The 14856-nt window shown below is 40.9% G+C and overlaps 1 protein-coding gene across 1 annotated transcript in view; it reads right to left on the bottom strand.

The window, feature by feature from the left end:
- FRAS1 (Fraser extracellular matrix complex subunit 1) overlaps window positions 1-14856 on the bottom strand; it is a 466621-nt gene that overhangs the window by 115747 nt on the left and 336018 nt on the right. The window contains exons 33-35 of the mRNA XM_054485882.2: window positions 9109-9223; window positions 6213-6350; window positions 3788-3820 (exon numbers count right to left, since the gene is read on the bottom strand). Coding sequence (XP_054341857.1) covers window positions 3788-3820; window positions 6213-6350; window positions 9109-9223 — 286 coding nt within the window. The remainder of the gene's footprint in view (window positions 1-3787; window positions 3821-6212; window positions 6351-9108; window positions 9224-14856) is intronic.

Below are 14856 nucleotides of genomic sequence, written 5' to 3'. Positions count from 1 at the left end.
ATTTCACTGGATTTTTTGACATCCAAGTGAACACCCATCTCTGAGGGAAATACGAGAGCAGAATTGCCTCACCCTTGATGCTTATTTCCACTTTTCCATAACTTAACACCCTATCTTTTCCCTAAAAGCCAGTTTTTGAGGGATATTTGTATCATCGACTCATCAATGTGTTTATCTGTAGTGGTCTTTAAGAAAACTGCACTGTCAATTATTTTAAATGTGTGATAAGCTTGTCTATGGGTTGGTTATGAGAAACTAGTTTCCTTCCTCACTTTCTTCTGGACTTACTAACAAGCCAGCAAGAATCTTGCTTAAGCAAAGTCAAGCATTGCTCAACGACTTGTAGTAGTGATTCTGTTCAAGTTTTAGATTTGTCTTTCCCTTGAGACAGATCTGAAAGATACGGTTAAATTTTATAAGGTACACTCCATGTCTTGGAGATGTTCAGAAACAGCCCTATTGAAGGTGAGACGACATTATCCATATGAGAATGAAGGTTTTATGGCTCTGGTCATTCAGACAAGTGTCAAAATTATTGTCATTGCTTCTTTACGTTCAATCTCCTCTCTGGATCTTCAAAAATAGGCACAGATGGTTCTTAATTATTGGGGATTTGGTGACAAGCATACAAACTTTTTCATAAATTTTAGTGGATTCAGGATTCTCTGAGGTCCCTGTAATCTAAGTTAAGAACTAGTTGCAAAATGCAATCTTATTTTACTTTATATTTTACATTAGTTTTATTTCTGAGTGGGAATGTCATAGTCCATTTTCTGTTGCTTATAACAGAAAACCTAAAACTGGGTAATTCATCAGAAGAGGAATTTATTTCTTTCACATATGAAGGCTGGGAAGTCCAAGGTTGAGGGGATACATTTGGTGAGAGCCTTCTGGTGTTGGGGACTCTGTGAAGAGTCGTGAGGCAGTGTAGGCAGTCACGTGGCGAGGGGGCTGAGCTTGGGATTTTAAGTCTCTTGTTCTCTTTTTAGAAAGCCACCAGCTCCCCTCCCATGATTAACCATTAATCCACTAATCCATTAATGATTAAACCATTCACGAGGGCAGAGCCTTCAGGTTTCAATCACCTTGTAAAAGCCCCACCTCTCAATGCTGCCACATTGAGGATTAAGTTTCAACATGAGTTTTGGAAGGGACATTCAAACCATACCAGGGAGGAAGTCCAGGAAGCTTTCAACATCCTTATTTTACAGGAGGAGGGAAAAGGTACAAAATTAAAGAGCTTTGGTCACATCATACAGCTGTTTAGTGTGACCAAGGCATATTCTTGACTCTGTAAGTAAGTGGAAAAAAGCTATTTTCTGGTGCATATTACATAACTAGCTATCACTTGGGTACAGGGTTTTGCAAGCAATCATATAAACTTCCAATCAAAATGTCAGCAATTGCATATTTATCCCTTTCTTTAAGGAATGTCTCTAATTTCTTTGAGAAACAGTCAAATGCCTTTTTGGGCTAAATGCCCCTGTGAGCACCGCTTGACTTAAGTGTCTTCCTTGCTCAGAACTGCTCTCCAGAGCTTCTGCATTTGTCTTAAAGTCAGTCAGGTCCCAGGAACATTAGCTTTCCTTCTCATCTTAGCTGATTCGCCAAAATGGGTGGTTCCCCTTCATTCTACAAATTAATGTCAGCTCTTGGGCTTTTTCCTGCCTTATTCATTAACTGTCCATTTTAAAATTCTCTCTCACAAAACTCTCCTAAAGGACATGGCTTTCTACTAGATACCAGGAGTTTTTCTTCTTTAAAATCAATAAAAAAGGAACATCTGGCAGAAGCAAGATAATTTAAGGTCAGCCCAAGCTCTAGTCCCATGGGACTGTATAATAGGTTCAAGGATCATTTTAACTTAAAGTCCTAGACAAGTTAATTGTTAACCCTTCACCTACTCAAGCTTTCAGGTAAGAGTTGAGGCTTGGAAACCAAAATGGCATACTACCATGACACTCACTTTTCATAACCAACACACATACATGTCAGACTAAACTAGCTATTCCATGCTCATGCTCTAAGTCAGAAACTTGTATTAAAATCCTGGTTCTACTGTCTACCTGATGTGGAAATCTGAGCAGATCATCTACTTTTTTTTTGAGACAGGGTCTCACTCTGTCACCCAGCTGGAGTACAATGGCACAATGATGGCTCACTGCAGCCTCAACCTCCCCAGTTCAAGCAATCCTCCCACCTCAGCCTCCTGAGTAGTTGAGACTACAAGGAATATTACTATGTGCGTGGGCTAGTCTTGAACTCCTGGGCTCAAGCAATCCTCCCGCCTCACACCTCCCAAAGTGCTGGGAGTACAGGTGTGAGCCACTGCACCCAGCCAGGTTATCTACTCTTAATGATTTTTGGTATCCTCAGGTTTAAAATGCTGAAAATAATATCCATCCTTAAAATATTGTTATAAGAATTAAATAGGACAACTTTTATTGTAAATTGTTTTATAAAATATAAAAATCTGCTATATATCATTGCTAATTGTATGAATTATGTAAAGGCCTATGACTAGAAATGAGCTGATACTGGGTTCATATCAACAGTAACACAACACTGAAATTTACTATTGATTCAAGTGTGATTTTTAATCCTCACAGAAGAAAGGAAGAGCTGGGAGTTAGAGAGAGGCAACTCTACTGCTAACATTTTTCCCTCCATGAAATGTAACAGGGCACATCGATGGTTGATTCTAATGGAATAGTCAATCCCATCCAAACAGCAATTTAATGATGCTATTTATGGTCAATCATCCTCACTATAGACCTAAACAAGAAAGAAGCTTATCCTATGGTGGCGTAGCATAGATACCAGGTCTGACTCTGCTTTTGCTGATTGGCATCCTGCTTCTATTGCACTATGAGCTAAAACTAGGAATGCAGAGGTCTTCCACATCCAAGTTTCTTGACTTGCCTCTAGGTAGTAAGCCTTTTCCCTCCAGTAACAAGGGATTCCATGAATGGCTCTGTTCAAGATTTTTATACAACTACTGTTTATTAGCTAAGTATAATATAGTAATGATTATGTAGCAATAATCATTCTTGGAGCTTTACATTTATTATTATTATTATTATTATCCCCATTTATGAATGAGGCATTCAGGCACAGAGATGTAAGAAACTTTCCCAGGGAAAGCTGAACCCCAGGTCATCTGGATGCAGGGTTTAGGATCTTAGTTACTATTAACTCTTTAATGGATATTAGGACACGTTGAAATTGGGCTTAAACATTAATTTTTTTTTTCTTGAGATAGGGTTTCACTATTGTCCAAGCTGCAGTGCAGTAGCGCAGTCATAGCTCACTCTATCCTTGACCTCCTGGGCTCAAGGGATCCTCCTGAGTAGCTAGGACTCCAGGCGTGCGCCACCATCATCCAGATAAGTTTTTTTTTTAATAGACAAGGTCTTGCATTGTTGTCCAGGCTGGTCTTGAACCCCTGGGCTTAAGTGTTGCTCCCCCCTCAGCCTTCCAAAGTGCCGGACTACAGGCATGAGCCACCATGCCTGGCTCTTAAACATTAACTTTTAGCATCCTTGGTAGATTTTTTTCCTATGACTATAAAGTTAAGCTATTTAACTAACTTATTTAACTATGGTTAGTTGCTATTTAACTAACCATTTGTTTAATTTTAGAAGAAATTTGTTTTAGAAGAAAAATTACATAATTTTTAAGTAGTTCTTAGAAAATAGCTAAAAATAATGATGATGGGAACAAAAAGAAATAACTAATAAGGAAAGAAAAAATTTCACTTTCTAATAAAATTTAGATGAATCTTTACCTGTGAAGTGGAATTTCACTGATTCTGGGAGACCTAAAAGAGTAAGAGAGACAATCAGTATATTAAACACTTTGGGGTCAGACAGAGATAGGGAAGGTACAAAATAAAGGGCAGAGGTTAGGAAATTAAAGAATGTTTTAATCTAAATTATTCTTTTTTAAGGAAAGATCACCAGGTCATTTGCTAATGTTATGTTGAATTTAATGGTGTCAACATTAATTTTAAATAGCAAAAAGGACCACATAGTGGAATAATTTTATATCGCAGCAGTTAGCATGATTTATAATACATTCATTCAGAACCCATTTTATCAGTACATAAAATCCTACAAATCGGTGAATGCGGGTGAGTCGTATATCACTGACAGGGCTCTCAGGTGGGTCAATTCCATTGTAGAATTGAGTGATGCCAAGACATTGATTTACACACTGTAACCATGTGAGAGATTTATCTTGAAGCATTTATCCCATAGATTATACAGCACAGGACTCTGCTCTCTCTGAAGAGGCTCTAGGAACTCGGGCGAGTTTAGTGGATGACTTCAACCACGGCTGACATGTTTTCTTTCCCTCTAATCCCAGGATATCCTGTGTTTCTTATAAAGTTGGACTTGTAACATAGGGGTTACAGACCCATAAACATTTTCACGGGCTATTAGTTATCCAGTTACTAAACACTGTGTACAGATACTAAAGAGGAAGCCTATACCCACCGTTAGAGATTTTCAATGTAATTGAGGAGTTAACTGTTTTCTGGGCGATTAAACTTATATTAAATAATGGCAAACATCATTTTAAATGTTTACCATAATCAAAAAAATCTAAACTTACTTAAACCATGTTCAACTCACCATTAAGAAATCACCACTTTTGTGTATGGATAAAGCTACTGTATAAAAAGAATACCCTATATTCATGGTGTTATGTAGTACATACACCTTAAAGATCATAAAGAAATAAGCACTAGTGGCTGGGCGCGGTGGCCCATGTCTGTAATCCCAGCACTTTGGGAGGCCGAGGCAGGTGGATCACGAGGTCAGGAGTTCAAGACCAGCCTGACCAATATGGTGAAACCCCGTCTCTACTAAAAATACAAAACTTAGCCAGGTGTGGTGGCACGCATCTGTAATCCCAGCTACTCGGGAGGCTGGGGCAGGAGAATCTCTTGAATCTGGGAGGTGGAAGTTGCAGTGAGCCAAGATTATGCCACTGCACTCCAGCCTGTATGACAGAGTGAGACTCCATCTTAAAAAAAGAAAAGAAAGAAATAGGCACTAATATTTTTGGAATAGTCAAAGGCATAAAAATATTTAACGGTAGGGACATAAAACTCCTGCTTTCTGGTCAGCAACCTTGATGACTGGATCAAGGGAAGAGATAGGGTGGCAGGGATTAAGGGTATGCTGGGCTTTGTGGAAGGGCACACACTGGCTTTAATGAGAAACTTAGTTATTCTTCCATTCAGACTTCTCTTCCATTAAAAAGGTGTCTTCTACCAAATTCTGGTTTTATCCCAAAAGGTTGCCTGCATGCCCCATGGCTACATGAAACCTCCCCTGAGGTACTGCAGGACTCTCAATGGCCTCCCCTTACCCTCGTACCATCCACCCTGGCCTCCTCATCAAGTCCATTGACATCACTGCAGTCAAAGAGTTTCTTTTGAAAGGCCGTTCCCTAGTTCCCTATACCTGAAAACTTCCACTGGGTTCCTCTTGATGTTGGGATAACAACCCAAATCCTTACAGGCTTCGAGGGTCTGTCAGGTATGGCCTCTGTCTCTCCCACCAGACGCATTCCTGCTCTGCCTGACCCTTCACATTTCAGACACAAGGACACCACATTCTCTCCTTCCCCAGGCCTCTGTACCTGGAGCTGGTGCTCTTCCTTCAGGGACATTTTCCTGACCATCCAAATACACACACTTTTCCTCATCAGCTTCTACCCATCCCTCCACTGCCAGTATCTTTATTGAGCTCTCAGTCTAGGTCAGTCTGGTTATGTGTAATTCCACCACTGATCTTTCTCCCTCTTCCTCAGAGCTCTTATCCCAGACTGCAATTAAACATTCATTCCTGGGGTTATTTATCAAATTATCTCTCTATACCTCCTTAAACCACCAAGAGCAGAATCCATGCCTCTTTTTGCTTGCCAATATATCTCCAAGGCCTCATTCAGTGATTGGCACATAGGAGGCACAAAATAAAGATTTACTGAAAGTATGCCTCAATGCATGAATAAATGGAAAAAAAAAAAAGATGGAACTGAGTCCAAGTTACATATTGGCTGACAGGTCTCAAGCTATTTTGAATAGCTAGAAAGCAGGGGCACCAAGTGGTCCAGAGGACTGCAGGGAGAGTAAGGGCGAGCCTGTCATGTAGAGCCACAGAGAGCAGTTGGGTGCCTCAAAGCAGAGAGGAGAGCATTACCAGCGAACGAGAAGGCCATGAGCTCCTGGAGGTGGGGTGCTGCCGGGGGAGGGCGGTACATGACTTTGCCCTGGTTAATATCCTCTTGCGTGAAATACCGAATAGGAGAGTGAGGGTGGTCCCGGTGCTCGATGATACCTGGGAGGAAGAGATTTGGCCTGAGCATCAACAGTAATTCTCATCACTGACTGAATGACTAGAGCCATAGAGCCTGCTCTTCTTGTTGGTGGAAGTCTTACATCCTTCAGAAACTGACTGTTCTCAGGTTGCTCTTGGTATGCCATTCTCTGGTTATTTAAGGAAAGGGCAAATCTGAAACCCAAATGAGTATTGACTGAGATTCACGAAATACCAACCATAGTGTGATGGTTAATACTGACTATCAACTTGATTGGATTGAAGGATGCAAAGTATTGATCCTGGGTGTGTCTGTGAGGGTGTTGCCAAAAGAGATAAATATTTGAGTCAGTGGGCTGGGAAAGGCAGACCCACCCTCAATCTGGGCGGACACCATCGAATCAGCTGCCAGCATGGCTAGAATATAAGGCAGGGAGGCTGGGCGTGGTGGCTCATGCCCGTAATCCCAGCACTTTGGGAGGCTGAGGTGGGTGGATCAACTGAGGTCAGGAGTTCAAGACTAGCCCAGCCAACATGGTGAAACCCTGTATCTACTAAAAACACAAAAATTAGCCAGGTATGGTGGCACGCACCCGTAATCCCAGCTACCTGGGAGGCTGAGGCAGGAGAATCCCTTGAACCCAGGAGGTGGAGGTTGCAGTGAGCTGAGATTGCACCACTACACTCCAGCCTGGGTGACAAGAGCGAAACTCCGTCTCAAAAATAAATATATAAATTAAAAAACTAAAGCAGGTGTAAAAACATGAAAAGACTAGACTGGCTTAGCCTCCCAGCCTACATCTTTCTCCTGTGCTGGATGCTTCCTGCCCTTGAACATCGGACTCCAAGCTCTTCAGTTTTGGGAATCAAACTGCCTGTCCTTGCTCCTCAGCTTGCAGATGGCCTATTGTGGGACCTTGTGATTGTGGGAGTTAATACTTAATAAACTCCCCTTTATATATATATATATGTCCTATTAGTTCTGTCCCTCTAGAGAACCTTGACTAATACACATAGTAAGATGCATACTACTGCCCCTACCATAGCCTAGACCAGGTAATTTACCAGAAGTCACAGACTTGGTAATGTAATTATGAGATTCTCCCAGTTGAGTTTCAATTCAAAGGTCCTTGAGAAACTGGCACAGATTGGTCTGCTGGTAAGACTATAAAAAGATTTTTCTCAATCTAACCTCTTTCCTTCAGAAACTCCATAGACTCTGCAATAATCTTTGGCTACAGTAACATGGGTCTTGATTATTCTAAGAACTGAATCTGCAATTATCACTCTGCTTGTGATAAATGCTGTAGGGGCTGCAGATTTGCCTGTTGTTTCTAAATTTTTCAGGTATAGAACTAATGTTGTGATCATTTCTCATGTCCTATTCACTCCTTAAAAGGAGGGCACATGTGAGGCTTGATGTTGAACTAATTCACCTTCTGCGGGACTGAGAGGGAAAAAATCATTCTCCAGAAGACAGCCCAGGCTGCTGGCTTGAAAGGGCTCCATCTCGACTCTGACAATGTAGGGAGAACCATTAGCTATGACTTAGCAGATTACAAAGGTGAGGGATGACTTTTAGATTTTTAATTTCTTTGGACTTTGTCAATAGGATAATGGAATTTAATTTTTTGACTTTCTCTTTGAGAATTTCATAATGTGACAGGATTACATTTGGGGCAGTGGTTAGTCTTGGGAGAACAGTCCCAGATGTGGGAGCAGAATTATCTTAATAGAAGCTGATCTTCTTTCTGTGAGAACAGCCACACCTCTATTGGACCTTGATGTCATTTGGATCTGTGTCCCCACCCAAATCTTATGTTCAGTTGTAATCCTCAATGTTGGAGGCAGGCTCTGGTGGGAGGTGACTGGATCACAGGTGCAGTCTCTAATGGTTTAACACCATCCCCCTGGGTGCTGTCCTAGTGATAGTGAGTGAGTGAGTGAGATTTTAAACAAAATCTGGTCATTTAAAAGTGTGTGACATCTCCCCCACCCGCTTTCCTCCTGCTCTGGCCATGTAAGATGTACCTGCTTCCCCTTCAGCTTCCGCCATGATTGTAAGTTTCCTGAGGCCTCCCCATCCATGCTTCCTCTACAGCCTGTGAAACCATGAGCCAATTAAACCTCTTTTCTTTATAAATTACCCGGTTTCAGTTATTTCTTTATACCAATATGAAAATGGACTAACACAGGCATAGGCTTATTAGTTAAGCCCAAAATCAAGAGATCTAAAGGCTGGTGACTGATGGCAGGGCCCCAAATCTCCTCTGACTATAGTTCTACATTCCCATGTTTCCAGATAGGAGGAGGAGTAATGTATCCAATCGGGGAAGGAACTGAATATGTGTGGCTCAGCCCTCTTTGGGCTCCCTGGCAGAACTCCTTATCCTGAACATATGCTCATTCTGGTCCTTTCTCCTGTCATAACCTTACTAGGGCAGGCTCTGGTCCTACAGAGACAATGGCTATGTGTCCAGTTCTGCCAGTACGTGGGAGGGGAGCTCAACCCAGTAGCATGTACATTCTCCATCCAGCATGCTATGCTATGTCAGTGCCAAAGCCATCACATTCATCGCCTTCTGACCATAGTCTTTTTCTCTCTCAATTAGTTCTAAACTAGAAGACAGGAGCAAGAAATATGAATAATCATTATTCCTTGAAACCTCAACAAATATCTCTATGTATACAAGCAGACAAAACTCCAGAGATATTAAGACTGATATTAAAACTAGAAGATAATAATATCGCTCAAAAGATCATTTACTGCACATCTTACCTTGATTTGGATGCAGAGGTACAGTGATATTGTAGACAATCTTTCCACTTGGCCTCTCAGAGTTTATAAAGGAGAGGGAATGAGGCTGAATAACAGTCAGGCCATCTTCCCTAGCCTAAACAAAGTTTAAGAAGGAAGAGGAACACATGGTATGAAAAACAAAAGCCAGAGGCAAAAGCAGACCTTATTAAGAAAAAAAAAAATTGCTCTGGGCTTTTAAATTAGTCACACTTAGTAAAATTTTCAAGAGTTCAAAAGAAGGATCTGGTCTCTTGCATTGCAGATTTTTCCCAAGTTTCCCCTCCTAGGTTTAGAGAGTCCTTTTCAGGTTTTCTTGTACCCTAGTCTCCTCTCCCCCCACTGCCCGCAGGGTTATGCCAGTGCATGCGGTGGGGATTCCGATATTATTACTTTTTACCTAGGGGAACACGTTTGCAAATGAGGCTTCCCAGCTGGCTATTCTACTATCTTGCTACTCACAGCTGCCTCATTGTGTCTCTCCTCTAACTTTTTTTTTTTAATTTATTTATTATTATTATACTTTAGGTATATCTCCCAATGCTATCCCTCCCCCTCCCCCCACCCCACAACAGTCCCTAGAGTGTGATGTTCCCCTTCCTGTGTCCATGTGTTCTCATTGTTCACTTCCCACCTATGAATGAGAATATGTGGTGCTTGGTTTTTTGTTCTTGCGATAGTTTACTGAGAATGATGATTTCCAGTTTCATCCATGTCCCTACAAAGGACATGAACTCATCATTTTTTATGGCTGCATAGTATTCCATGGTGTATATGTGCCACATTTTCTTAATCCAGTCTATCATTGTTGGGCTTTTTGTTTTCTTTAAGAGACAGGGTCTGGCTCTGTCACAGGCTGGAGTGCGGTGGTCATAGCTCACTGCTGCTCCTCTGACTTAATGGGCTAAGTTGAATCTGGCCAGAAGTTCTAAGGACTCAGCTGAGATATTTATGTCTCCGCCCCAAGAAGTTCTTCAGAGCATTGCCCCCCAGGTCCCCTGTTTTGCTAATGGAAACTGTGATGCCTTCTGGTAACAAAGGGCTAAAAGTGAACCCACCCCAAACACCAAAAAAGGCTCACCATTTGCATTCAGAGGTTTAAGAGGTATTTGTTTATTAAAGCACATACAATAGCCAATATTTCTCTTTTTCTCCATTCTACTGGTCAAAAGAACTAGATACTGCTTTTTCTCTTCCAGCTTTCAGGACCCAGTGAATAAATGAGGCAATGTTAATCAGAGGGCTGATGCGAATGTAGCTTTTACTATCCCTTCCCCTGTGTACATCCATAACCCACTAACAGTGGCAACACTTAAAAAACAAAAAGGAGAGCTTCAGACTCCCATCACTAGGCATGGTGGTGGGTTGGGGACAGCAGCAAAAACAGTGTGGAGAGGAGAAAAGGGAAACTAGCCTGAGCTGGGGCCCCTCGCCTGGGTCAGGCATGCTGTTGTAAAACAGAACAAAAACATCCAGCTCATCATGGGCTCTTCCTAACTGACCCCTGAAGGTGGGTTAGAGTGTGACATGCTCTCCTGCTCTTTGAAGCCCTCCTTCTTTCAGATGGAATCTCCTCATTTAGAAAGGGATTAAGCAGGGCTCAGTAATGCTCATAGAGGAGGGTGTGGTGTTCTTCCTTTAACCATGAAAAGATTGTAGGTTGCAGTTGCTTTGTAATTGTCCCCAAGGCATATTTGTCCTGGGGAGAGGCAGAATTTGCAGGTTAGAACAATCCCCCTATAGTAAAGAGTCATATTTCAGGCCCTTGCTCAGGTCTGGAATGTAATGAGCAAGGAAAATTAGAATTGCGAATAGCAGCTGGTCTCTCACCCTAATATAAAACAAGTAAGGACAACAAATTAAAACTATATGCCCTATATAAGGTGTTACTATCCAATACATGTTTGTACACACCTATAAACATGTACACATGTGGGTACAACTAACAGACAAAAAAGTATAGGCTCTGTACCTTGTTTGGTACTATTTGCTACCTTTTAATATCAAAACTATCATAATAACTGAACATTCTCAGAGTACCTTGCGATATTCTGAAAATCTAGATGTCCTTAAAATAATAAAGTGATAAAAAGAGGGAATTATTGTGGACATGGGACTGCGGGAAGGGAAATATGTTCCAGCCAAGATAACAGTCTATTTTGAAATTTATTGATACTATTTTTCTCCTAATAGAAATAGACACTACATATAAAAAGGACTGATTCCATGAGGAAAGCAATATTGAGTTTGAGATATATCAAAGTATAATCAATTTTAATATTAGCTACTTAGAATGTTCAATATTTATCCATTAAACATAGTAAGAAATGAGAGATTAAACTTCATAGAAATCATTGCAAAAGACACTTTAAAAATAGTATATCTGTCAACAAAAGAAGATTACAGAATAATTCTTTTCATAATGGCCATGTTACCTCTGAATATATCCAGAGTCCAACTGTTTCTCCCACCCCACTGCCACCACTCTGCTGAGGGCCACAGTCTCTCCCCAGGATTACCCCAGTGGCCTCCCAATTGCTCTCTTGCCTCCCCTACACTCCCTTTCAGCACAGCAGCCAGTGTGATCCTTTCACAAGGACATGAGACCTCTGCTCAACACCCTGAAATGTCTTCCCATTTTAATCAGAAGAAAAGCTAAGTTCCTACAATGACCTATGAAATGCTGCGTGACCTGCCCCAGCCCACACACTTATCACATCTGTGAATTCACTCTGCTCCAGCACACCCTTCACTAGTACATCCCAGACTCAATTTGTCATGCTTCCCACCAAAAGTCCTTGTACATTCCTGATCTTGAGGAACGGTACCTCTATATCCTTAGACACTGGGTGTTTCACCTGCCTCCCATATCTAGGAAACCGCTGTGTCTCTAAGTCTCTCTTAATCTATCCCTCTTTTTTTTTTTAACCATCATAACTATTTTTTCAGTGTACACCTTTGTAGTGTTGACTATATGCATACAGTTGTGCAATGGATCTCTAGAACTCTCCCACCTTGCAAAGCTGAAACTCTATATCCATTGAACAACTCCCCTTTTCTCCCTCTCTCATCACGTCACACACTCTACCCCTGGTAACTACCATTCTACTTTCTACTTTTTTGACTACATTCTACTTTATGTCTTATATAAGCAGAATCATGCAGTTTTTGTTCCTTTGTGACTGACTTATTTTACTTATCATAATGTCTTAAACATTCATCTATGTTGTAGCCTGTGACAGGATTTCCTTCTTTTGTAAGGTTGAATAATATTCCTCTCTGTGCGTGTGTGTATGTGTGTATCACATTTTCTTTATCCATTTCTCTGCTGATAGACATTTAGATTGCTTCCACATCTCAGCTATTGTGAATAATGCTACAATGAACATGCATGTGCAAATATCTTCAAGATCTCCTGAACTCTTAACCATGGGCTCATGCCACTAATTGTTCTTGCTCTAGATGACTGCAATAGCCTGTTTGTTTTCTGACTGGCCCCCATCTAGGATGTTTTCTACCCTGTAGCCAGAATGATCTTCCTAAATGTATCATTAAAAATCTGATCATGGCACTCCTTTGCTACAAATCCCTCAACACCTTATTTGCCCCAACAGCCTTTCAGGACAAAATGGAAATTCTTATCTTATACTTAAGGTCTTCCATGATCTGACTCTCATTTCTTACTGCGTTTTCACTTAACAGATTTTATGCTCCAGCCAACTGAACAACCTGTAATGCTTCAAATATGTCATGTTCTCCCATGTCTCCACCTTTTTTCACCTGTTGCTCCTCAAGACTGGGATACATTCCCCCCAATTTAGTCTGGATCAATGGTTCTTCAAGTGTGGTGATCTGGGAAGCAGCAAACAGCATTACCTGGAAACTCTTTAGAAATGCAAATTCTTGACCCTACACCAGATCCACTGAATTAGAAAACACTGTGGTAGGTTCCAGCAATCTGTGTTTTATTTTTTTAATTTTTAATTTTTTTAATTTTTTATTTCCATAGATTTTTGGGGGGAACAGATGGTATTTGGTTACATGAGTAAGTTCCTTAGTTGTGATGTGTGAGATTTTGGTGCACCCATCACCAAAGCAGTATGCTTTGGAATGGAAAACCAAACATTGTATGTTCTCACTCATAAGTGGGAGCTAAGATATGAGGATGCAAAGGCATAAGAATGATACAATGGACTTTGGGGACTCAGAGGGAAGGAGTAGGAAATGGGTGAGCGCAATCTGTGTTTTCATCAATTTTATAGTGATTCTAATATAGGATTAAGTTTGAGAACCCTGGTCTCTAGATAATTTACACTCACCCAGCTCTGTTCACCCACAGAGGAAGCTTCTGCGACCCTTTCTCATGCTCTGCTGGATTTGGTGCCCTCCCATTTGCTCCCATATCATTGCTCTGCCATGGCATTTATCATTGTATTATCCCTGCTTATTTATTTGCTTGTCTCCTCTTTTAGACTCAAAGTTCCTTGAGAATAAAGACTCTGTTTTATGGTCATTGACTCTCCAATGTCTTCCACAGCACTTAACATACATTAGGAGCTCAAAAGTGTTTATGAATGAGAGACTGAATGAATGGAGAAGTAGATTCCTACCTTTAATCACATATACAAGTATACTAAATATGCCATACGGTTATTTACCATATGCATTCACAATATATTTACCAAATATCTGCAAAACTTATGTTATTAGATGAGACTAAATGACTAAATTGAGAATACATTTTTATTACAGATCACAAGTATGTCCTATCGTAATGGCTCTAATTAGTGTCAAAAAATATATAAACTGTATATTTTAAGTAACGTACGAGTAGACTAATCACATTTTACAGTAAACCAACCTAAGTTTTAACTGGACAGACCTAATTCGCAAGTATGCAACCTAAGCGCCTAAAGGCTAAGTGACTTGAAAAGTCTCTTCAGAGGTCCACAGTGACAGCACAGGAAACAGCACTGTCTTCCTGGCTCCTGGCCCGTTATTTCCTCCAAACTCAAAATAACACTGCATTAGCGTTTGGCAAGACCTGTGTGTGCACATTTTTCTTAACAGTTTAGAGAAAATTCTGATCCAAGTTCCTCCAGTCAGAATGATGAATTATAGACTTTATAGGGCTGCTGAATTATGATTTCTTTAAATTACGGTTTACAGTGGAAATGCCGATACCAGCTATTCATTAAAAACTTTCTATTTTCCCCTTTATGTCTCTGTCATGTCCCAGACCCATAATTTCTAAAACTATAGCTATTCTCTTTGTTGTGGCTCAAGGCTGATACAGTACTTTGGAGTGTAATTGTGTGGGTGCTAACTAAAATGTGGACGCATGATGATTAATTTACAAGGTCTTATATGCTTGCGGCTCTGTCTGGAAGAGGGGTTTTGGCATTACAGCACTCACCCTCTCCCCTCCCCAGACAGAGGGTCACGGAGGAGTTGCTAATTGTGTCAACTAAGCTTCATGTACCAATTTAGTTGACACCTTGCTTCACAGTTTCCCATGGCCCACACTCCTTCCCACCAGCATACGAGGCTTTCTGCGATAGCTTGATGACCTCCTTATCCTCATCACACCTCCTTGCTGCCTTCCTAATTTCTCCAGTCTTGTTGAACTGTTTGCAATTTAGCAACAGTTCTATTCTCTCTCACCTGTGGGTCTTTCCATGTGCTCTTTTCACTTGTGGCAGTGCCCTTTGTCATCACCTCTCCATTCCT

The sequence above is a fragment of the Pongo pygmaeus genome, chromosome 3 (assembly GCF_028885625.2).
Source record: "Pongo pygmaeus isolate AG05252 chromosome 3, NHGRI_mPonPyg2-v2.0_pri, whole genome shotgun sequence".
NCBI classification, from domain to species: domain Eukaryota; kingdom Metazoa; phylum Chordata; class Mammalia; order Primates; family Hominidae; genus Pongo; species Pongo pygmaeus.
The sequence above is the reverse complement of the archived record's forward strand: the minus strand, read 5'-3'. Positions and strand labels throughout refer to the sequence as shown.